Source organism: Toxotes jaculatrix, chromosome 10 (genome assembly GCF_017976425.1).
Source record: "Toxotes jaculatrix isolate fToxJac2 chromosome 10, fToxJac2.pri, whole genome shotgun sequence".
Taxonomy (NCBI): Eukaryota; Metazoa; Chordata; class Actinopteri; family Toxotidae; genus Toxotes; species Toxotes jaculatrix.
The window spans coordinates 6,385,941-6,400,045 of record NC_054403.1 but is presented as its reverse complement, the minus strand read 5'-3'; the positions used below and the strand labels follow the sequence as shown (position 1 = coordinate 6,400,045).

Here is a 14,105-nt window from a genome sequence, read left to right as displayed (position 1 = left end):
AATTTTATTATCAGTTAATCTCTCGATAATTTCTTGGATTCATTGTTTCGTCTTTAAATTGTTGGGGGGAAAAAAATCCATGATGACATCTGGTCTTGCTTTGTCTGACCAACAGTCCAAAACTCCAAAGGGCAAAAAAAAGAAAGCAGAAAATGCCTGGAACCAGAAATGCATGTTTCCATAATTAAAAAAACAACAGAGTATTAAAATTGTGATTATCTTTGTTAATTGAGCACCAGAATATTAGGGGTGGAAGTATAATTGAATCTGTTGATCAGTTGTTTCAGCTCTGCATGTGTGTGTAGTTGTTCATTTCCTTATTTACTTATATGCTCATTCTATGACTCTGTGGTAGTCTCTGCTGTCTATTATGCCGTGGTCTGCTGGGGACCGGGCAGCAGGGACCGAGACAGGAAGAGACTGAATAAGCTCTGTCTTGGGCTGCCCACTGGACACTGTGGAGGAGGTGGGTGAGAGGAGGATGTTCGCTAAGCTGACATCCATTATGGACAACACCTCTCACCCCCTGCACCAGACTGTGGAGGCGCTGAGCAGCTCCTTCAGCAGCAGACTAAGGCATCCACAATGTAGGAAGGAGCACTACCGCAGGTCCTTCATTCCCTCTGCTGTCAGGCTGCACATCTCAACTGTTTAGTTGTACTCTGGTCTGGCCTTTTCATCTGTTCATGGCGGGACTGTGCAATATTTTTTCTCTCTCCCACAGTATCCTATTCATCACTCCTCCATCATCGTGTAAATTTGTATATAGCCAGTTTTTCCTGTTTTTGTATCTTTAACTTAACTTTTTTTTAGATTGTACAAACACTAATTTTTTTGTACTTGAATTGCATTCTTGTTTTTCTGCACTTTATCCTTTTTTCCTGATTTTCTTGTGAGCTGCTTAACAAGTAAATTTCCCTGCTGTGGGATCAACAAAGTCTTGTCTTATCTTATTTTAACTTATCTTAAAGTAAAATAAGGAAATAAGGAAATGAACGACCACACAGATACACCTTGCCCTCAGAACCCACCTTGGCCTACAGTGGGAACTGGCCTGCCCACGTGGGACCCAATTTTGCAACTGTGAGAGTGGAGTCAATGGCTAGTGAGCTAATTTGGGCCTTAGCTTGCTAATAAAGATAACAAAGTTTATCTAAGACAAGCAACAACACTGTACACTAGCAAAGAAACAAGTGAAGAAATTTCACTGTGACCTTTTGGGCACTAAGAGCAACAAAATGAACACAGGTGTCAGAGAGATGCACCGAGACGAGGTCCAGTCAGGCAACAAGTGGAAACACCTGTGTGGATGGACCACTGGTGTTCAGTCTCTCTGAGGAGTCTTTCACTATCCAAGTCCAGTCAAGTTAGAGCATAAAGAGCAATTATCCCTGGACCCCAGGGTTTGCAGCCAATGACTGTAGGTTGCATCAAGAATAAATTATAATAAATACATACAATTAGTAAATATGTCTTTTGTATTAAGGTCTCTTTTAAAACATCCCGTGTTGATTCTGGTGAATTACTTTGTGTGCAGTCCTGTTACTATAAATAGAGATAAATAATTTATGATAAATTTATTTAGAAATAATTTATTGAGTTATATATTTTTTTAATTTAAATCAAGTAGCCTACGATTTAACAGAAATAACCCATATATTTATACAGATAGATAGATAGACAAAAAACTAAAGGACTAAAGGAATGTGAGGATGTGTTGAACTGAAACTCAGACCTCAGTCGATGATTTGTGTTCCCATGTGTATCCAGCGACAGAAGGACCATAGATTTTTGTCTGCTGTTGCCTCAGTGGGGCTGCAACTGACTCATGTGATAACGCTAATAGTAGGTCAACAAGCCAAACAAATGAAGTTGGTCAATTCACTATTGTTGGCTGCTCGTCTACATCGCAGTAATGTGAGAGAGACACTGATAAGAGGAGATGGAGACAGAAAGATCCACAGACAGGCACTAATGAGGTAGAGAGACAGGTCGACAGACAGGGAGAGTCAGTGCTCAGACTGAAAGACTGAGCACTGTGCAGCTTTGGCAGGATGCGGTGGATGCTTTAAACACATGCTTCTGTGACTCATAAACAAAACACACATACAGAACAGAAGCTGACACTGTTTGCAAAGTGTGCATCACAGTGACTTTGAATATTTTATAGAACTGTAAACATCTGCATGTTTGTGGTGTGTGTTTGCCCAGGTAAACATGAGTTAACCATTAAGCTACATTACAAAGCCTGTACAGTGACCTAATGTACATGAACATACTCAGCTCAATGTTTACATTATTGGTTGTGTAAAGAAAATTGATATCAGCTGATCAGCCAATAACATTATCTGATTTTTTTTTTTTTTTAAACTCTTATATATCAACATCTGCACCAGGCTTGAAAATCCTGTGTCCGGTTATTAATGCAACCTAACAAACCTTTGTTTCATGCAGGCTTTGACTCTAGTCATTCAGTGCTGGTGTTCATGTGATCACACATGTAGACCACAGAGTAAATCTCACACCACTTGAAAGTGTGGTTGGTGTGTGGTTGGTGTGTTGTGGCTGAGGCAGTGGTGGTGACTGCATCTTTATCCATCTCAGTTGTGGAGAACGAGACATTTTTCTCTGCTTCAGCCTCAAACTGAGATTCAAGAAGCTAACACGGCTGAATTCTTAACTCATATGTCACCCTCATGCTTTCTGAATGAAGCCACATGTGGAATTATTTCTTGGTTCTTGGTGACAACAAAATGGCCGGGTGGTTAGTGAAGTCACCCCTTTAACCAGTGGTGGGAAGTATTTTACTCAAGTACTTTTTTGAGGTGCTTTCTGAGATGATTTCCATTTTATGCTATGACAGCTTTAGTTATTAGTTACTTTTAGGATGAAGATTTTTTGTTTTTTGCATATTAAGCATATAAAGCAGTTCAAACCAGCTCCACCTGCAGCAGCTACAACAGTAACATGCTGCTGACACACTGATGCTTTAGTATTAATCATCTAATCATGTCATATATTATAATCAGTCAGTCAGAGGGACCAAACCACTACTTTTACTTTAATACTTTAACTAAATTTTGCTGCTAATACTTTACTCAAGTAGTAGTAGGACTTTTACCCAAGGGGCAAAAAACCCTAAGTTTTACCTGTTTCTGTGTGAAATCATGAGTTCTACATAATCACTGTAAATGTGAATGTAAATGGCTTCATGGCTTCTTGGTGGATATAACACAGTGTTGGTAGATGTAAAAGCACTGTGGTGTTACAGCTTTGTGATGGTGGTTACTGAGACTGAAAGCTCCAGTTAGGGGTGAAATAATGTTGTGAGGTCAGACCTCAATGACTGGAGGTCTGGATATTTTCATCTTCTGCTCTTTCCAACTGTGTGGGACTGACAGTTACTAGCTGTCAGTCAGCTGTGGTATAACTCCCCTGCAGTCAGTTTGACGTGAGCTGTCCACCTCTTACTTTCTCAGCACACTCTGTCTGAAAAAAAAAAGAAGTCCAACAGGAATTCTTCTGCCAGAGTACTGAGTCTCATCAGTGCCCCCTTCCTCTTCATTCACTGCCACCTCTGTCTGCTCCCTCCTTCCAACATTACCACATGTTTATCTTCTTCCCTCATCCTCCCTCAATTCCTCTCTTCTCAGGAAGTAGCATTCAGAAAAAAAAACCTAACTTTTTCTCTTTTTTAGCCTCAAACCCCAGCAAACCGGAGATGTTTTGAGCCTTACATGGAGAAAGAAAAGTTAAAAAGCACCTTGTGGGAGAGATATTAAAAACATTAGAGGATGTTCCATCACATCCTGTGTTTGTGAAGAGGTTTGACCTCTGACCTCCACTCCAGTACAGTAGACTCATGTTGCATAAAGGAGTGGGAGAAAGGAATGCCTGTGACCGGCCACATCCAGTGTTTGTTTTTTTTTTTTTTTTAACAATCTTGCTGAACTATTTTGTGATTTTGTGTGTTTGCCTTTCTTCCAGGAAAAAGAAACTCCTCATTGTTGTTTAACTTTACACGTCTCCCATACCATAGCAGGTTGTTCTGGCTGTCTTTAGTTCGGTCCAGGAAGAAAAACAGTAGGATATTTAATCAAAATCGCTGCGCGTGTGTGACCGCATCTAATAGTTTACAAGTGTATGAGGGAAGCTGTGGGTGTGCTTTTTCATATAGGCAGGTCAAAAAGAGAAAAACATAGCAGTCTGTGTTGTTTGAAAGGCAACACTGGTGTGTTCATCAGTGTGTATCAGGCAATGAAGTTGTGTATGAGAGTGACAGTGTGGTTTTAGGCAGGTCCTCTAGAGAACAATACACTCTGTCTCCAGACCACACCCATCTTAAAGTGCCCCCCCCCCCCCTCCACCTCCACTCACTTTAGCCCACTTGTCCTTATTTGGTCGTGCTGCCAGCTCGGCCGATGATTGGTTGAAGGACAAAAAACATTTTAATGTAGACACACACCTGTGCAGACTTGCACACACACCCACCCACACTTCTCAGTTCTCAGCATCTCCCGTGCGCAGACACACATGAACACATACTGTACACAGAGTGTGATTGCTGCTTAAAGTAATGCCATTAAACTAATGCAATAAACACAATTACTATACTGAATTATTTACTGCAGGACGCACACACACACACTCACTCAAACTCACACCCCAGGCACTGTCTTGTCTTGACAAGCAGCCAATAAAATTGGCAGCCTGGAAAAACACACAGTTCCTATTTGCATCTGCCGACAGACCGCTGTCTTTATATCTGTGTTTTCTGTGTAAGCACAAATTAAGACCCTGAAAAGCAGCATTCCAGACCCCACACTTTGAGGAAGTGGCTTATCAGTAATTTGAGGAAGTTGGTCAGTATCACTGAGAGAAGTCTTCGTCTGCATCTTTTCCTCCAGGCCTCATAGTTAATGGTTGTAGATCCTGCAGAAAATCCTGATCCTGGTCTGTGGCTCTGAAAATTCCTGCTCGTGTTTTTAGAATCAGAATCAAGTTTTCATGGGCTGAGGATGATCGTCCCTCCTGATTTTTTTTTCTTTTTACTTTTTTTAAATTGTGCCTTATGATAGTGATAAACAGTGAAAAAGAAACAGTCACAATGTGACACACTGTGGTATAGTCCTGCAAAGTGAGCTACTTGGCCCTGGAGGAGAGGAACAGCAGCCTCTAGCTGACACACAACAGAAAACATTGGGAGAGGTTTAGATTGTTTTCATGTCACATATATTTTATTACACAGATACAGAAAAAAGTGCAGTCTATGGATTTGTCTGATTTTTCTTTTTCTTTTATTGTTATTGACGTCACATCAGTTCACCCAGCGTTGTCTCCTTCAGTCAGTGGACTCTCCTGCAGACTCCAGTTCAGATAAAATGGTTCTGGATGGAAACAAGATACTGTGTGTGAAAATGGGGCTTTAGTAAGTTTAGTTAAAAAACAAAACCTCCTTTTCCCTTATTTGTCACACGACAGTTGTTAGTGATCGTCTTAGATGAAAACATGCTTCTTGCTGTCGCAGTATTATTCTCCACTCCTCACCTTTGCTCCTCCGTCAGATCAAACTCAGCCAGTGTTCGCTTTGCTAGCTTTGGCGTAGCTGGCAGACAGAAGGCTGCAGACAGCTGAACAAGGGCCACCGCTCTCTGGGGAGAGCCGTCGCTGTGACACACTGACAGGAAGTCGTTCAACAGCTCCTCACTGGAGAATAACGCAGCAGGAAACACACGGTCACAAACTGATCGCTTCATTTCTATAACTTGTTTAACCTGTTTGAATAGTTACATCCAGAAACGCTTGATATAATGAACGTTAGGCCTGATTATTTGTACAAATATGTCTAATTACATCTTTGTTTCCTTGCACTTGTAATGTGTTTACTGTTTGTGTTGACACCTCCAGCATGTTGTGATGACAAGTTGGAAATATTGGAGCCAGGAAAACAAACGATCTAACTTTACTGTGGCTACCATCTAGAGCAGGGGTGTCAAACTGTTCCACAAAGGGCCGGTGTGGCTGCAGGTTTTTGTTCCAACCAATCAAGAACACACAGTTTGACCAATCAGCTTTCTGAAGACTGAGATCAGTTGATTAAATGAGTCAAGTCTGGTGTGCTGCTGCTTGGTTGGAACAAAAACCTGCAGCCACACCGGCCCTTTGTGGAACAGGTTTGACACCTCTGATCTAGAGAGTGTCATTAAAAAATTTGCCCAGATGGTATTTTTTCAAGTGCAGTATTTTCTGTTTATATGTCAAATGATGAACATGTGATAAACCAGAGCTCTGTGGTCACTTTTCCACAGCTGATTCCTGTATGGCTGTAGTTTGGGTGGAGACTTACGTAGGAACTCTATTCATGGATTTGAAGAGCTGTAGCATCTCCCTGCAGAGAGAAGGATGGAGCAAAGGTGTTAGATATTTTTTTACAAGCTCTCCTGTAAATGAATGGACAGACAGACAGACAGACAGACAGACAGACAGACAGACAGAGACAGGCAGACAGGCAGACAGGCAGACAGGCAGGCAGCTGTCACACTCACCAGGCCTTTTCGGTCATGTTGGCTCGCAGCAGCAGGGAGGTGATGTGTGTGAGAGAGGAGTTGCTCTGCTCCAGACCGGACTTCCCTCTGTCACCATCAAACACAGTCTTTATGTCCAGAGCACACGCTGCAAAAGACTCTTGGACCTGCAGACACACACAGATTTATTTTCACAATCCCCCAGAGGGAAGATCACAGAGTTTAAAACTGTGACAGTAATCTGTTTTGAGCACAACAATAAAATTAAGCCACCATGTCCACGCTGCACGTCCCCCTCACTGACCTCAGGGCTGTGTTTCTCTCTGGCCATCAGGCTGAGCAGCTCCTCCACAATGTTTAACCTATTATCATGACCCAGAGACCGGATATCTGGGAAGCATGTGGAGAACATGAGAGTTAGAAAATCAAGCTAAAATCATATAATGATGATCTGACTTCTCATGATTCACCCAGGTTAAACCAGCAGAGGTAAGCCAAAGATGAAAGGGTTTCTATGACTGTAAAGTTTAACTAGGGATCAGACTCACAAGTGATTAATCAGTTTTAAACTCACCTTTCCATATCTGGGGCAGCAAATCAAGGCGGTTGTCTGTGTCCAGAGCCTGCAGCAGGTCTTTCAGTCCCTGAGAGTTTGGGTAGTACAACTAGAAACAGAGAACATCATGAAAAAGCAATGAAAAAACAATAAGTGTATGTTAGAGTTAAATATCTATCTCATTTTCTACTGGAGGGAGTCACTGAAAAAGATCTCAAACATGCTAAATTAAGTAAGTGTTGAAATCCAATAGTTAAAGCCTCACGAATCAATATTTTTTTATATTAGAAATAGATCAAATGACTGTATATCACCAAACTCTTTTTAGGCTCTTTTAGATTATATTTCTCCTCTGGAGGAGACCAAAAGGGGAGCAAAAAGAAGGGTGATTATTAGACTTCAATTTGTCGAGCGGTCAGAAACGCACATACAAATGAATGCTAATGTTGCTTCAGACATCTGCTGGATGTGTAAATGTGAGTGACTGTTTGCTAACATGCTTGCCATAACAACTTTCCAATGTCCGGTATTGTGTGTTCTGTTTGTATACATCTATAAGCTGTGCAATGTTTGCATAACAGTGGATGTGACCCCCCCACTAAATAAAAGATTAACACCCTATTGTGTTAATCAGAGTTCGGTCACACTGTGAAGTATCAGCTGCAGCTTTTACTGATTCATGACATAATATATGAAATGGTCGAGAGTAGTACACGTGAACAGGGACAGAGAGAAGCAGTGATGTACTGACCGAGGGAATGAGCCATTTGTACCACTTCAGCACTGTATCAATGTCCTCCATCAGGCACAGCAGGTTGAAGAAGCGACCACTGGAGAGGACAGAGGTTCAGTTACTCGGGAACAAAGTGTGAAAATTCATCATTCATTCATGCATTTGTAACAGAGCTTCAGCCCTGGAAAACACCATTACATTGGGCTTATGATGATGTGCTTTAATAATGTGAAATATTTATTATTTACTCTACATAATCACTACATATCAGTCGAAGCTGAGGCTCAGAAATATCTGCTCTGTAACTTACATGTGGTTAATTAATTGACCAATTATTTCCTGCCACCCAGCGGCCTGGATGTGGTACTGCAGGGTGTCTGTTTTAGGTTGGTGGAAGGTTTTTACTCACTAATAAACACTCTGCTGGTACGGATCTCCCAGCAACCGCCAGTTGTCTCCCACCTCCACTAGACTGTGTACTTTATAACCTAGCTCCATATCTTTGTTATCCAGACACTGACAGACAAGACAGAGATGGGCAGAAAGAGAAAAACAGGTTGGGTAAATGAACAGATGTAAACCTTCTCCACATTAACAGTGGATAGATGGAGAGGATGAGGGCATCTGCATGTTTTATGACAAATTTAAGACTTTTAAAATACTGTGAAAATGAAATCTTTGGCTCATGTAACAAGTGAAATAAACAAAGCCATCAAAACCAGCCTATATCTAATTTAATATAGCTAAATATAAAATGTAATGTTTTGACAATAACCCTTGAATAAATCTAAAAATAGGCAAAGAAACGTCAGTGCTTGATAATAAACTTCATTTGAGAATCTAATAAAAGGACCTGCACTCTGCACAAACACACCAGAGATAAATATTTATACAAAAAGTAATAAAAAAGACTTACTATTCTCATTGCACTCGCGAAGAACACAACTGGAAAGAAGAAGAGAGAGAGAAGCTTTAAAAGTGTTATCGCAAATATAACCATGTTTTTTTTATATATCCATTTAAAACAACGCCATAGGTGAGTCCGTGATTTAGATTAAATTTAGTTTAAAATCATCTAATTGTTCAATGCTTTAATTTCAGAAAACGTTCAGACATTAAATTTCAGTATAAAGTGGAAACCTGAGGTGTTCGAACACTTTGACCGGTGATGTTTTATTATCAGCTCTGACAGATCCACTGCAACATACCATCATCAGAGTCCTGGCAGGTGAAGCGGCTTCCAGCCAGTTCTGAAATGATTTCCTGTAAAACGTCAGTACTGGTCAGGTTAGAGGAGGCTGGTTTGTAAAAGACTGCCAGGACATGGTCGTAGGAGGCCAGGCTGGGAGCTGAAAACACACACACACACACACATAATTATTACTGTGGAGATAAACAGGAATAAGCTGCCCATAAAACTCATTAATGGAACATGAAATTCTATTGAAACATTTAAAATAAAGTGTGAGTGCTGGTAGTTACCTATTCCCACAGCCTTCATCTCACTCAGAGTCTGTAGAGATTTTGCTCTGGCCATAGCACCGCAGCGTCTCAGAGCCCTAAGGACACTGTTGAAGGTCAGCAGGTTGGGCTTCACCTTCTGTTGGTTCATCTGGGTCAACAGCTCCTGCGGGGACAGAGAGAGACACAACCAGAGGACTTAGCAGGGTGACAGTGTGTAAAAGTATTTCATTACACACACACATTACATTAAATGATGTTCAAATGATGACATAATGTCTCATCTGAAGCTTTCATACATCAAACTTTAGATTTTATTGGTCAATATGCAGCGTATGGAGCCCCAAAGTGACTAAGATGAAATAAACTGGTAATTATGAAATTATTATTTAAATGCGAAATGTGTAAAATACATAAATAAACAATTTGTGAATTATTTTAAATCAACGATTCCTAAGAAATGTTATTTCATCACTTATGAAATGGAGTTTAGTTTAGTTTTTTTTTTCGGAAAGTCCACAGATTTTTTTTTTTTTTTAAATCACAAAATGCTTGTTTTCCCCAGTCTGAATTTTTAAAACAGGAAATAGAATAAGAATGAGGAAATAATGTTTCAAATAACAAGGTTAAGTTTTTATTTCTTAAATTATTTCACAATTTATATATTTTACATCATCTGCACTTAAAACTATTTTATAACGTCTTCTTTATTTGTGTAATATTGAACACTGTGTGGATCCACAAATATATATCATTCATCTGAAAAAATCTGACTAATACAAAAACATTACACTTCAAATGAACGGGGTTTTACTGTTCCAGTGACATTTTAATGCCATGAAAAGGTGTTTGTCCAAGGAAAACTTGTTGTTCTTAGAAGAACAACAGTGTGAAGAGTCTTACTGTGATCAGCTCCCAGCGCTCATCGTATTTTTCTCTGACATCTGGAGCTGCTAAGATCAGTGCGTTGAAGATGTGGACGTCAGCTGGACACAGAGGGTTGGGTTATTAGTCATCTGCTTCCAATACACACAAATTTCAACAGGGATCGACAGTTGCTCACAGTTAATTGTGGGTCAGATTTAGTAAAAAACAAACAAACAAGAGGTTAAAAACAACATAAGATTCAATTAAACACCATCACATTTCTAAAACAGCCACAAGAATAAAAGAAACCCAATGAAGACACAGTGGACACACGTGAAGTTTAACTGTGAGTTTTAAAGCAATGGAAAAAAAGCATTTCAAAATTCATTGTTAGAACTGTACATGTCAAAATCATCACTTACAGCTGCAGTTTCTAGTCCACATACTGCCTTTGGTGTATGTAATGGTGTTTGTACACTACAACTAACGTGCTCAGTTCCTGTCCTGTTTTCTTTTTCAACTCACCAGTCACTTTGTTGTTGAGCATGTCAGTGTACATGCTGAAGGCCTTTGCACAGGCTCCATGCTGAGGAGAGACAGACACAGATAAGCAATTCATCTAAGATGCACCAAAGCACTTATCACGTAAAACCTGTGGCTGCATTATTTGAAGCAGGTAATTGTAACCGACACGAGTCTCCCTCTCATACTAAAATGAACAGGCCATAAGACCACGGCTAACAGCAGTAATGAATCTGCTCGTACCTTCACCATGCCTCTGATCAGAGCAGAGTAACACTGCGTGTCTCTCTCTGGCAGCAGGTTAAAGATTCTCTCTGCGTTGTTGTTTTCTTTCCACGAGAACTTCAGCACGTCGGACGCCCGACGGAATCCTATCCTCCTCCTCTTCACCTCCCGTCCTGACTCCTGCTGAACACACAAGGTTATACAAAAGTAAGCAAACATATATATATATATACTGAAGTGTTAATAAGATGTCTTAAGTCTCTGGCTGACTGCAGCGCACTGAGGAGCACTTCAATGACAACAACCCACATAACATGTGGAAAGGTATCAGGACCATCACGGATTACAAGTGCAGCGACCAGCAGGTCAGCCATGAAATTCTTCCACTGAACTCAAACTAAACTGTTTGTATATTTCATAAACAGCTTTTAGACATATTACAGCTAATAAAGTGTTTTTACAGGGCCACAATCGAAAGCATCCTGTGCCTCAGCGTGACAGTGTGGTATGGCAGCTGCACAGCACAGGACAGGAAGGACTTAACCCGGGTGGTGAGGACAGCACAGGGGATTGTAGGCTGTCGTCTACCAGATCTGGGCTCAGTTTACTCTGCCCGAGTCCAGAAAAGGGCCAGACATATTGCTTCCATCAGGAAAGCCGTACAGGAACATTAAAACAAACACCTTAAAGCTGGGAATCTTGAATCTTGAATCAGAATACCAACTTAGTTTATTATGACCCTCTTTTCTTGTCAATGAACGACCCCCCCCCCCCCCCCCCAGGGTTCGGATCAGGAATGACTCACCATGTCCTCTGTCTCTTCATCCCCGTCCTCAACAGGTTCTCTGTCACAGTAGAGACAGATCAGGTCTAACAGGTCATGGGTTGTTTCCATGGAGACTGCTGTGCCTGGAAGAATTAATATGAAGACACACAGTTGATGAAGTAGGGTTACAGTAACATTCGTAAGAGAGAGACCATACTGTATACTGATTGTGTGAGTGTGTGTGTGTGTGTGTGTGAGATCTCACCAGCTTGCAGCAGCTGGTCATACATGTCAACAGCAGCTGTAACTTTCCTCAGACTGATTCGCTCCTTCAGTGCCTCCTCACTCATCTCCTCTAGACGCAGTGACACCGTCTCTGGCATCAGACACTACACACACACACACGAAAAAAAAACAATTCATCATTTCTTTGTAAAACAACATTTTATCTGCAGTGTTACGATATCTGACCTCGGATCTGCAGGTTCTTCATTACAGACACCTGTGTGTTCAGTAGGAAAAGAAGCTTTCTTACTGGTATATGTGGCTCTGCAAAGTCTTTGGTGAAGAACTTGGGATTGCTGTTGACAAAGAATTTGGCTGCAGACCTGCCGGACTCCTGAGCGAGAAAGAAAAACTTCTGCAGAGAGAAGAGAGAGAGAAAGATACAACAGTTAGAAAATACCTCACAGTGACAGACTGTGTCTCTTGTGATTACAGCAACTATACCACAGAGGGCAGTCTTTGCTTTAGTTATCAATACAACAGTGATCTGTCATGCTAATGTTGTATTTGACTACATCTTTAAATGTTCTCAACATTATCATTAATAAACAGTGGGTGTTATTATATTATAACCTTTTTGTTTTTTTTAAACCAATGCTATTTCGCTTGTTGCAAACACAACTAAAATAAACTAGAAATATATGGAAAAGAACAGCTTTTTCTCCCAGCAAGTTAAGTTCTTAAATCTGCATACAGGGTAAAAACAACCATTCAATTCTGATGAAAAGGATGTTAAAGTACTTACAAGGTCAAGTTAATTAAGAAAGTACTGAAGTTACACATGATACCAGTTCTGGCACTCAGTCTTTATTTAGTACCACCAAGATTAACAGCTATTGTAAAATGACTAATGATAGTGAAATTTCCCAACTTGGGATGAATAAAGTATTTCTATTCTATTCTATTCTATTCTAAATTAAAGGAAAAAAAATTCAAACAAAACCTTTCATATTGTTAGTTTATACTACAATAACCCTGTGGTTCCTAAATAAGCCAATTTAAAGGACAAATGACTGATTTAAGAATGGAAAAAAAAACAACAGAAAAAAGGCAACAGAGTGAAGTTGAAGTCAAGTTTAGTAGGTTTTGACGTACAAACTCAGTAGAAGTCCTGGGAGAGAGGTAAGGGTCATCCTGGAACTGGTAGTTATATGCTGTAGGATCCTAGTGATGAAAAGAAGAGACAGTAAGCAAACAGATAAACTAGTGCACAGCTTTATATCCACAGTGATAAAAGCAATATGAAAGAAGTAGGGGAGCTCTCACCCTGCTGACAGTCGCAGCCAGAGCCTCCAGCACCGCCTCTTTGCTCCTGTTTATTAAGAAACATTGATTCAAAGTCTTGTTTTTTTTTTTAGTTTGTCGTCTAACAGACTGCCACCTGTCTGCCTGCAGTGTATGACACCTACATCTTAATATGGCACATACCATGTTTTCTTCCTGGGGATGACAATATTCTCTGTAGATTCTGGAAAAACGTGGAGGAAAAGGTACAATTTTAATGTAAATGACATTATAACCATTATAAATATCACCCTGCCTCTAATGAAATATACATTCTAGGTTCGGGTCTTTTCATGCAATTTGTTCACAATAAGAAAATGCTGAAAACCACAAGCCTAAACAATTTGTTATATCCTGGATAAATTCCCTTGACAGGAGGATGACTGGACTTTGCATATGTCTCAAAGCAGGCAAAGTATTCTCACACTGGCATTCTGTGAATTAGCAAATGTTTTAATCATGATCACAACCGTCTTTCTAATTTACCTTTATTAGCTTCAGCAGCTTGTTGATGTAGAGCTGGAGTCCAACTAAAACTCCTGGGAAAAAAAGAAACAACATTTGCTGCAGTGATGTAAGTTAGCTTCATGCAGATATGACCTCCTGACAAGTGATGCTAGCCGCAGTCTTCAGACTCCTATAAGAAACAAATAAAGCCGACTGAATAACATTCTGGTTTAAAACACAACTGTACATCTCCTCTTACCTGTGACCCCACAACTGCTCCAAGTTATTTAGCAAAAAGCGTCCGTTTCTCTGGATGCAATGCCCTACGTGCCTCCCGGACGCCGCCATGTTGTTGCAAACTGAAGGATTCTGGGAGAGAGAAACCATGTGGACCAAATAAAAGGGGGTAAGATTAATAGCAACAATTTGTCCCTT

At 40.4% G+C, this 14,105-nt stretch overlaps 1 protein-coding gene across 2 annotated transcripts; it reads right to left on the bottom strand.

The window, feature by feature from the left end:
- Positions 1-5,215: 5,215 nt before the first annotated feature.
- On the bottom strand, positions 5,216-14,041 carry ptcd3 (pentatricopeptide repeat domain 3). Of its 2 annotated transcripts, none has more exons than XM_041047444.1 (22): positions 13,930-14,041; positions 13,710-13,762; positions 13,368-13,407; positions 13,206-13,251; positions 13,035-13,103; positions 12,190-12,294; positions 11,920-12,043; positions 11,694-11,797; positions 10,907-11,068; positions 10,667-10,727; positions 10,178-10,260; positions 9,296-9,440; positions 9,022-9,162; positions 8,730-8,758; positions 8,223-8,329; positions 7,832-7,910; positions 7,099-7,189; positions 6,829-6,914; positions 6,546-6,691; positions 6,347-6,388; positions 5,548-5,706; positions 5,216-5,387 (listed from the first exon to the last, which is right to left on the bottom strand). In XM_041047444.1, exons 1-22 carry the CDS (start codon positions 14,016-14,018, stop codon positions 5,342-5,344), a joined length of 2,007 nt encoding a protein of 668 aa, XP_040903378.1. In that variant the 5' UTR covers positions 14,019-14,041; the 3' UTR covers positions 5,216-5,341. The 2 variants fall into 2 exon arrangements, with proteins under 2 accessions (XP_040903378.1, XP_040903377.1); XM_041047443.1 differs by having other exon boundaries at positions 10,907-11,071; positions 13,930-14,024.
- Positions 14,042-14,105: the final 64 nt, after the last annotated feature.

What these genes read in the sequence shown, in the direction of transcription:
- ptcd3 (XM_041047443.1), bottom strand. Translation starts at nt 14,018, where the DNA reads ATGGCGGCGTCCGGGAGGCACGTAGGGCATTGCATCCAGAGAAACGGA. An exon ending in TGGCTGCGACTGTCAGCAGG is followed by an intron (nt 13,104 to 13,205) that starts GTGAGAGCTCCC and finishes TTTCATCACTAG; the next exon opens with GATCCTACAGCATATAACTA. An exon ending in AACATGACCGAAAAGGCCTG is followed by an intron (nt 6,389 to 6,545) that starts GTGAGTGTGACA and finishes TTCTCTCTGCAG; the next exon opens with GGAGATGCTACAGCTCTTCA.